Source organism: Cynara cardunculus, assembly GCF_001531365.2.
Source record: "Cynara cardunculus var. scolymus isolate 2C chromosome LG 9, CcrdV1, whole genome shotgun sequence".
NCBI classification, from domain to species: Eukaryota; Viridiplantae; Streptophyta; class Magnoliopsida; order Asterales; family Asteraceae; genus Cynara; species Cynara cardunculus.
The window spans coordinates 13,153,569-13,164,411 of NC_037536.1; the positions used below are offsets into that span (position 1 = coordinate 13,153,569).

The 10,843-nt window shown below is 35.8% G+C and overlaps 1 protein-coding gene across 3 annotated transcripts; it reads right to left on the bottom strand.

The window, feature by feature from the left end:
• Positions 1-2,104: 2,104 nt before the first annotated feature.
• Positions 2,105-10,232, bottom strand: LOC112517674. 3 transcript variants are annotated; one of them, XM_025125060.1, is made up of 15 exons: positions 10,127-10,232; positions 9,869-9,899; positions 9,693-9,760; positions 8,523-8,562; positions 8,393-8,448; positions 7,625-7,753; positions 7,325-7,529; positions 7,127-7,197; positions 6,248-6,382; positions 6,045-6,167; positions 5,005-5,144; positions 4,806-4,891; positions 3,930-4,021; positions 2,819-2,913; positions 2,105-2,704 (listed from the first exon to the last, which is right to left on the bottom strand). In XM_025125060.1, exons 1-15 carry the CDS (start codon positions 10,148-10,150, stop codon positions 2,638-2,640), a joined length of 1,362 nt encoding a protein of 453 aa, XP_024980828.1. In that variant the 5' UTR covers positions 10,151-10,232; the 3' UTR covers positions 2,105-2,637. The 3 variants fall into 3 exon arrangements, with proteins under 3 accessions (XP_024980828.1, XP_024980826.1, XP_024980827.1); XM_025125058.1 differs by lacking the exons at positions 2,105-2,704; positions 2,819-2,913 and adding an exon at positions 4,106-4,151 and having other exon boundaries at positions 3,936-4,021; XM_025125059.1 differs by lacking the exons at positions 2,105-2,704; positions 2,819-2,913; positions 3,930-4,021 and having other exon boundaries at positions 4,822-4,872.
• Positions 10,233-10,843: the final 611 nt, after the last annotated feature.

The following is a 10,843-nucleotide window of genomic DNA, read 5'->3' on the forward strand; positions in this document are numbered from 1 at the left end:
TATTGATTAACAATTACAAACCATAATAGACTAATAGAAAATGTTCAAAATTTAACGATTACATACTATAATGGTAATTGTTCAAAGTTTAACGATTACATACTATGAATCCAAGTGAACACACAATTTGAAAAAATACGAATTATTTTATATGAAGAATTTAGATGAAGATTGAAGATGACGACGTGCTTTTAAGATGTAAACCTAATATAAATTTGGTATTAAAAAATAATAATTATTTTTTTATTGAAAAATACTGGGTACCCGGCGGGTAACGATTCCGAAAAATTGAGAACCGGAACCGGAACCATTCTCATTCGGTTCCGTATTTTAGGAACCGGAACCGGAACCACTTATATCGGTTCCGGTTCTAGAACCGGCGATTCCAAGGCGGTTCCGGTTCTATAGCCGGGTACCCGGTTCCGCTGCTCACCTCTAATACAAATGCTAAAATACTAAATACATTCAAAACAAACACTATTCGCACAAAAGAAACAAGTTCCATACCTTTATTGGCTTGCATATCATAGTTTAAGGGTTGAAGTGAATAAGAATAAAACATAAGGGGCCAAAAGTTGAATTCAGAAATAGTAGAGGGAGCAAAATGCAGTTTCAATATTCGGTAATTGGAGTACACGTAACACGAAAAAGAATTTGAGATGCTTTGGCTTGACTTCTTTCCACGCAATCCAATTTGCTGCATTTACGACTTGTACCTTGTCTTCTTTATGCTGCATATACGACTTGTACCTTGTCTTCTTTATGCTGCATATATGACTTGTACCTTGCCATTTTTTATGCTTATTCAACGTGACTTGTATCTTGTTTTCTAAAACTCAAGAAAATCACATTTACGCATCTCCAACAGGTTTTCCAAAATGAGGATTTTGATTCCAATAAATTCTTCAAAATAAGGGTATGCATGGTGGATCGAACAAGTTTGCGTGGACAATTGAACAACCCGATCAAATTTTGGATCTATAAATCAAGCCCTTATCTTTGGGTTACGAATTTCGAATTGCCCCGGGTTCAGGTCGGTTGGTTTTTGGGTTGAGGTTAGTCAGGTTCGGGTTTGTAATAATGCAAAAAAAGTATATTTAATTGACTTAGAGGGTTAATAAATAATGATATGTTTAGAAATTAGAAAAAGAACGATCGACTATGATTTTTAGAATTTTTAAAAGATAATTAGATAAATAAATATATTTATATAATATTTAAAATATATATGTATATATATTTCGGGTTTTCCGACGGATCGGGTGGCCAAAAATCAAACTCAACCTAAACCAAAGATTTTCCTAAAAGTCGATTTTCAGATTTTCGGACATTTGGGTTTACATAAATATCTTATTTTTGGTTCGRATTTGGATTTTAGACCATTCGAGTTTTGCACACCCCTACTCAAAACCTTCTCCAAAATATAGAAAATAGAAGAAAGAGTGAAATTCTCCAAATTTGGATAAGTCTCCAAAATCATTATTTTTTATTCTTCCTATTTTAATAATATAATTCATATGGTAATATCCGAAATAGAGAATCTGTTAATATTCTTTGTGGATTTTGATGTTTGATTCTCTATTTTGGAGAATCTGTTGGAGATACTCACACGACTTGGACCCACCAAGACCTTTTTTGACATAAAAAAAGTTTGGGCTTTTTCAGAGTCGGGTTGGGCCTGAGCTATGGGTGTAAAAATAAGTCCAATAGGGGTTTTCCTTTGTTCAAATAAAAGGCGGACCAATTTCTTTTTTTTCAAATGGTGTCAACATTTGATCTAAGTTCTAAGTGGCGTGAAGCGTGACGTGGCATGCGAGGTCAAGCCTCAAGTCTCAGGAGTCATTATGAGACCATGACGTTTGTCAAGACATGATTTATGACAACAAATCTACAAATCACATGTATAATTACGTATCTTCACATGTTCTTTTGCTACTATTACTCAATGAGTCAATGATAGTAAGTAATTTAAATTAGGTTACTACTAAAAACTAAAAAGCAAGACACTAGAAAAATAACAGAACTCAGATATCACGTTAAAGAAAACAATCTCGCATTATGCCATAGCATGCCACAAACGAGCTATATAGAAACCCAAAATCAATAGCTGAAAAGTAGGAAATTTGTTAAAAACGGGATTCGAACTCACATAACTTCTGTCGTAAGACTACTTTTAAGAAATACAGCGGACAGACAACAAAACGGTACAAGGACACCTACTTTTTCCACTATAACTGAACCATAAAGCAGTGGGGCACCGTTGGGCTCAAATCTAACCTTGATTCGGACTCCGACCATGGCAATGGGCAAGTGTTTTACCAACATTGGGCAAACGCTAACCGGATAAGAGGTTCGGCCTTGGCAAACACCGACTGAAAATGGTTGTTTACCAATGTTTTGTAGCAAGTCTTTACTGATAAAAAATTACCCGAGCTAGGCCAGAAAATAATAATGTGGCCTGGTAAGTGAATTAGTAATGCAGGCCATGTAGGTGCTCGATCAGCACCTCGAGTGAGGTCAGTCCCTAGGTATACATGCTGATGCTGACCGAGTCAGCCGTGCTAACCGAATCAGCAGTGGTTAGCACCAAGTAAACATTAAAAAATGGGACTACTTGCTCTGTGTATGCACCATGGCTCAGACCTGGGAAAAATATGTACATAAAATGATGCTTTCTTCCTTCCCCATTACATTTACTTCTTTCCTGTTTGAAGGATTGAGAAAAAACATGTCTTAATATCCGAATACGAATACGGAGAGAACCCAAATTAGACGCCTAAAAGTACCAGTTTTAGCAAGGAATGAGTAGTGGGCGTACCAGGGAGGGTAAACATGAACCCGGGTCCCAACATCAAGCTCAACATCGCTACATAATTTTGAGCTAAAGATGATCATCAAGTTCCTCTTTAAACTCTGCAGAAGCATGCACAAATATTATAATAATCCAAAACATGTATGAAAGAGAAGAAGAGAACAGAAAGAGATACGGATCAGACTGGACGGATGAGAGTAAGGTAGGCGGGTGAAAGAATTCCGGAAGGTTTTAGGGTTTTAATTTGGCATGGATAGTTTCATAAAAAAATTACCAATTTTGTCTTTATCTCCTTTATTTTTGTTCCACCTATCTTGGTGGGACAAAAAAAGTGTATCATCGTCCCACTGTCCTATCCTATCCTGGACTCGTGGTTTAATGTCACTGTCAAACATGGGACAACTTTTTGTACTATCTTATCCAGCGTACCAAACACAAATACAGTTTGTCATTTAGAATTTGGACATCTAATTGTTCATGGCAAGACTGATTGCCTCTTTGACATGAGTGTCACATGAAAGCTTTCTCAACGTTTGAAATGCCAATGAAACTAAATACACCCGGTATGTCCCATTCAAAAGTAGGGTTTGGGGTAAGATGTATGCAAACCTGACCTCTACCCAATGTCTAACATAATTACTATAAGTAAAGATTCCCCACGAGAGTGTGATATAGCAAATGACTTGTAAGAGCATCTCCAACAGATTCTCCGAAATGGAGAATCACAATTCAAAATGTCCAAAAAGAATTACATTCATCTCCAATAGCTTCTCCATTTTGGAGATTACAACATTGATTACATTAATAAAATATTCCATATATTTAATAAATTATTATTTCTCTCTCCTAAACATTTAATTTCAAGGTTTCTTATTGGTGGGAATATAATAAAAACTATTTATTGTAATCCTTTTTGGAGAGTTCTCCAAATTTGGAGAATTTCACTCTCAATCCTACTTTCTCCATTTTGGAGCAAAAGTTTTTGCCCAAAATCCCAATATATCCATTTTGGAGAATTTGTTGGAGATGCTCTAAGGATATAAGCTCAAATAAGGTTCCAGTCCGGACACCACGTGTCCAATGATAATGACATATATCATAGTCGGTCAATGTGCACCTTGCCATTTTCAATGGAAGAACATGAACAAACAGTCAGTTTTCCTTCCAGTGACTTCGACAGTATCTTCACGTCAAGACAACTCGCTTCATCTGAATTGAAAAAGAAACGAATTGTGTCACTTTTCGTATATTTACAAAACTAAACCAAACAAATCCAGTATATCCCAAACAAACCTTGCCTCTACAGAGAGGTTGTATGTTTGTATTATAACCCTAAACCCTAAACCCTAAACAATAACATGGAGTAAATAGTCAGCAGTCACTCAAATCTTGCATAAAATAACATACCATGTGAAAGAGTGTGCTATGAAACATGGACACAGCAGATTGGTACTTGCTGCTGAAAATATGTGTAGCTTAGAGCCTGTTTGTTAGCAACTTAATGAGCTTAACGAGCCTCACAACTTATTCGGTCAGCTATACATGACTGTTTGGTAATGGCTTAATGATATAGAAAGTGGCTTATTCGGTATGATTCTAGGGGGAAGCTTTATGTAGAAAGTCTTTAAGTTTTTTCCAAACCTGCCCCTCCAAATTAAAAAACACKCTCCTTACATCTATGAAAAAAAACCGTCCCAAACAAAAACCTTCCCAATATACACAGTCAGATTAATCCATACAGACAACTTTATGATACAGGACTTGGTGAAAAACCAACCAAATAGCCCCTAGGTTTTTTCCAAACCTGCACCTCCCAATTAAAAAACACGCTTCTTCCATCTATGAAAAAACATTCCCAATATATATAGACAGATTAATCCATACGGACAACTTCATCCATACATGACCTAATGGAAAACTAAACAAACAACCCCTTACTATCTTTGTTTCACCCATAGAATCTCAATGCAAAAATATGGATGCTTCAATGTACCTTCTTTTTGTAACTGGTTCAAAAAGTATGAATCTCTTTCCTTCTCGCTTTGGATTATGCGCTGCAACTTTCCAAATAAACCAAAACTACAATTTTGGCATTATAGAAAAAGCATAAACAGTTAAATATTTAATTCCACTTCGGGTATAACCAACAAAAGTATTTCAAGATAACAGAGACTTAAACTCAGATCACCCACCTTGTTTGTCTAGGAACCGCATTTATGTTCCCTTCTTCATTTGTAGCAGCAGCACCTAAAGCTTCCTGAAATTGATCAGCTATAGTCTTCTGTCTGGAATCCGGCATGGCGGGCTCTTGAATTTGATGGTTTACCGGGAACTTGAGTAAAAGCAGTTAGCCACTTAATAGATGATGAACGATTGTAACAAGGGTGCGTTTGGTACACAGATGAGACAGTACTAGACGGGTGGGAGTGAGGTAGGATGGTGAAAGAATTGTGTATGGTTTTAGGGTTTTAATTTGATATGGGTAGTTTAGTAATTTATCAATCTTGTCCCATTTGTCCTGTAATGTTGCACCAAATGTGTCATGTCCTTTTGGGTGTGTTTGGTACACCGGACGAGACTGAACAAGGATCACTGCTCCGCGGTTGACAGGACTTTTATGTGGAAGAAAGTGTAACAAAGTGGAACAAGCATGTTCCATCCCCACCCCATGGAAAAAGGTGGACACACCTATGTTTTACCGATATAACCTCAAAATAAAACCTAGTTCTCTTCTAAAACATCAAATACGCCTCCCTCTTTACATTTTATTCMTTCTTTAAATTTTATTTATTGTATTTTATGCTCTTTAAACTTTTACTTTACTATCCTAAAAAAATTTATAGGGTTTCTATATTTTGGTTAATTTATGTAATTCATTAAATACTAATAATAATAAAATAATATAGAAAAGGTATAAAATAAAAATTAGAAACTACATAAACTTTTTACTTTGGTGTCATCTTGACAAAACTTTCTAATGATATATTTTGTTATAGAAAATATTTATTTTATTTTAATTTAATAAATTACATAAGTTAATTTAAATAAATAAAAGATATAACCAACTCATCAGGGGCAAATTGGTCATTTTATCATTTCTAACTTGCCCAGTTATCTTACGGAATGTTGAACAACTGTCCTGTCCTGACCTATCCTGTCTGGATCCCAAACGCACCTGAACATGTCCTGCATACCAGATGCAATCTAATGAAGCACCTGTTCAATTGCATACCTTGTCTTCGTCTGATGAATCACTGCCCAAACAGTCGGGATCATCATCTATGTCTCCATGATGCATTGACAATATACTTCTCTTGACGGAAAGTTGTTCGGAAGTGCCTTTTGTTTTACTGTACTGGAGCAGATAAAATATCACGCCCGAGTGTGACATGTGAAGCTAATGAGCAAAGGGATAATATATACTGCAAGAGCTACCTTCATAGTACTTCCTTCTGGCAGATCATGTTCATCCTGAATGCGGATGAGGAGCTCAGCCATTGAAGTCGTTGTATGAGTGTGTGAGACTGGCTTTTCAGCTGACTTATTCTTCAACTCATCCATCTCTTTTCCCTGAAAAACTTAAGGAATTTGGGATAAGTATTGTATGATTGGATTCGGTTACATCACATGATGGACCAACTTTAAGGGTGCGTTTGGTATCCAGATAGGCAAGACAGGACAAAACAGTTGCTCAACGTTTGGTAAGACATAACTAGACATGACAGAACAAATAAAATGACCAATTTACCCCTAATGAGTTGTTTATATCATTTATATATTTTGATTAACTTATGTAATTTATTAAATTATGATAAAATAAATATTTTTATAACAAAATATACCATTATAAAGTTTTCGTCAAGACAATTAAATAACACCAAAATAAAAGGTTTATGTAGTTTCCAATTTTTATTTTATACCTTTTCTATATTATTATTTTATTATTATTATCATTAATATTTAATAAATTAACTAAAATATAGAAACCATATAAAAATAATATTTTGAGATCAGTAAAGTGAATGTTTAAAGAGCATAAGATACAATAAATAAAATTTAAATAATGAATAAAATGTAAAGAGGGAGGCATATTTGATGTTTTAGAAGAAAATTAGGTTTTATTTTGAGTTTATATTGATAAAATATAGGTCTGTTCCACCTTGTTCCATGGGTGGGGGTGGAACAAGCTTGTTCCACACTTGTCCACATAAAAATCCTGCTAAACATGGAACAATGATCCCTATTCTGTTTTGTCCTATCCATTTGTACCAAACTCAGCCCAATTGATGTGCGGCTTTCATACGCATGGCTAACCTCTTTCAAGAGGAGGTCATTATGTGAATGTGTCCGAAAAGAAAACTTGCGTTTGGCTTTGCCTTCACCACCTGGCAGCAGATGATTAAGCATCAAAAAGCAATTGTAGAAAACCACTATCAGTGAGATACAAATTATCTTCAGATTGTAATAAACTAGCTCCAAGCAGAAAAAAGAACAGAAGAGTTTTCCTTTTACCTTTACATAACCTCTTGGCTCTGGCAGACACAGGACGATACGAAGTAGAATCAACATTATTGTTCACATTACCTATTGCATCTGCTGCAAGCCAAGTGCAAACTCCATCTTTTCTAATTACTCCGAAACTAGAAGGTCCTATTTTCTGATAGTTATCAGCCTCAGAAGTAAACCCTTTACTTGATTGCATGCAGTTTCCTCTCACCTTAAAATAGCATAGTGAACACTTCAAATTCAGGCATAAATGGGAAGGGTAGCTTAGCTTTGAAGTATTGCATCACTGTTTTGCCTAGTATGCACCTCATTATCAGAGAGAATTTCTTCATCTGAGTTGCACGCAGAAGCGTTTTGTGGGGTGTAGGTGAATTCACACTTGTTGGCAAAAAATGGGAATTCGACATCATCTTCAACACCGATATCTGCTTGCCTCTGATAACAGCAAGGTGAGACAAAAAAAGTTTCCGAAGTGAGTAAGGGCATGTTTGTAAGCAGCTTAATGAGCTTAATGGAACTCACGGCTTATTCAGTCAGCTATACATGATTGTTTGGTAGTGGCTTAATGATATGGAAAGTGGCTTGTTAAGTAAGCTTCTAGAGGGGAGCTTTATGCAGAAATCCAAGTTTTTTCCAAATATGCTCATCCCAATTAAAAAAAGACGCTCCTTCCATCTATGAAAGAAACCCTCCCAAGTAAAAACCTTTTCAATCACAAACAGCTTTATCCATACAGGACTTAATGGAAAACCAACCAAACAGCCCCTAATATCATGTGGTATTCAACCGGATTGAATAAAAGGTCATAGCTGTGCCATCAAATGAGTTGCAAAAGATATTAATATACTGTCCCATTTCAAGAAAACACAATAATGTTCTATATTAGTCCATAGGACTTTCTTTTCCTTCAACCTGCCCCTTCAGTGAACTAAATTGTATATTAAGTTTTTGTTTGAAGCTGAAGCCGTTAACTTCTATAACAGCACTAAAAAGTGATGATGCATTGTTATGGGCATAAGTTTGTTGGCAGCATACCAAATTTGTAAGCGTGAATTGGTTTCAATCACAACCTACCTTTTGAAGTAAACTAGTTTGATCTCTTTGATGCATGACTTCATCAACATCTGCACCTGATAACACCATAGTTTTAAAAACACATTTAGTGAACAATTTCCAACTGAAAAAATGATCAAAGAAATTGTACCTTTGAGCATATCAAGTTGAGAAAGAATTTGTACTTCACCCTGCCCAATTGTACATATAATGAGTTCACACAACAAAATGATCTACAAGTATTCAACACATTGTGACGGCAGGCGGTTATATATAGAAATCAAATTTCACACAGATCCTTCTATTTCTAGCATAGGCAGTGTTAGATATGCCTACTAATCTGAAACCTAATAGAAGTAGGTAAGCTCCATCATTCCCCTGTGTTTCTCTCTTATTGTGCATGTGAAAGGCGTTCAATATTCAAGAGGTTCCTCATCTTGTACCTGTCCACCCACACACTCACTCGTAACACAGATATGGCTCAAAGCTTGCACACTGAGGCATCATCTGATACTCTCTCTCACACACACATATAGAGGGAGAGAGAGCATAATCATTTGTTCAACTAGCTCACTGTGAATCATCCTGCTTTTTGATGCATAATTTTTGTAGAAACCCATAAGAACCAATATCTTTCTCCAATTTCCCATCACAACTACCAGCACAAATCAAATCTGAAACTTAGATAGTTGGATTACAAAGTCATTCATGGTCTATTTGACTATGCCACCCTATGGATTGTCCCCACCACACTATCCCATGATCATCATGGGGAGGTACATCACCTGGAGTCAATAGCAGGTGGTAGTGCCTGGGTTGAACCCGGGGCCTCCTTTCCGGATTCCTACCATCCTACTGCTGAGGCAATAGACGGGGGCAAGGCTCCGTCAATTCCATGGCTTGGAAAGAAAATTCGAGCCTCCGCTTCCAATTTCATTGTTTGATTCAAATTACATTTATAATTTAAATGGGTTACAATCCTAGAAATTCTTATCTACACACTGATTTACCACAAAACCTACACTTTTCCAACTAAACCCGATAGAGTTGATAAGTTTGGGAACTTAAGTTACACGTGCCAAGTACTATTAGACAAAACATACTAGATTTATTGTACTCGCACCAGTACACATCTTCATGCTGGAAAAAAGAGCATCTTTTTTTCTTCTTTTCAAATTGTAAAATGCTTAATTAGTAGTTCTTCGAGAAATGAGCGCCTTTCTTCTTTTTGTTTTTCTTTTTGTTTCTTCTTTTCTATAACTTCCTAATCAGTTAAACCTACAAAATTCACATCTATTCTCACATAGTGCAGAATATTAACCTTTTTTGCAGCTGGAACGCCCAATGATACATGATCTTCTGGCGAATCTTCATTCAAATCATCATCCTCTATAAGCAAAAAATAAACCCGATCTCAACTTTGCATTTGTTTCTATCAACGGAATCAAAGCTCACCATAAAGCTGAAATCGACCAATTGCATCTCAAACTACATTACCTGATATACTCTGATCAGAATTTTCATTTTCCTGACATCAACAACAACTAATCACTAATAAGTAAAAATTCAACAAAATTCCAAACTTCCTTTGAATCAATTACAACTTGATTTGGAACATAAAAATTGCTAGTCTCTTACCTCTAATTCATCCTACTTATATTGCGATTAATCATTAAAATACATCAAATGTCACGTTACTTCGGATGATTGTAAACGATTATCTAAAAAATAAGTCAACATTTGAACATAACTTACCGGAAATACGGTGCTCCGCCACATACCCCCGTCGTGAGAAGAACGGCCTCCAATCGTCAGACTTAGAAATTTGCTCCTCCCTCCGCCTCACGCCGGACCGTTTGGCATCAGCAGCTCAACTCAACCAGCAACTCAGCAAGTGCATCGTCAAAGCAAAATTTGCTTACGGTCTATTAGTTGGGCCTAAGGCCCATTTAAAAATATCTACATCAAGTCTGGCCCTTTTGATTTGTTGGACTTGGATTTATTGAACGATTGGTTGGTTTTCTATTTAGTGAATGGATAAAAGTTGTATGTGTGAAATGGGCTGTTTGGCAATTGCTGAATGATTTGATACAGAATGATTAAGTGGTTAACATGATTAAGAAACTCTCATGATATAATGTAAAATAAAATATAATTGTTTGGTAATTGTGTACAATGAAATTAGGGCTCTTAATGGTTAAAGAAGATCCATGATACAAAATCATTCAGAGGGTTTTAGAATCATTCAGAGTCATAATTTTTTTTTTGCCAAACAAGATTCACCTCTTAACGATTCAAAGATTGCCTCTTAATGGAACTATTAAGAGATAAACAAACAACCCTATAGATTGAGAAAGATTTTTGTTTAAGATGATTTTTTCATAAATAAAAGAACCATGTTTTTTGATTGAGAGAGACAAGTTTGGCAAAGACTTGGTTTTCTACATAAAGCTTCAACTTAAAAGCTTACAT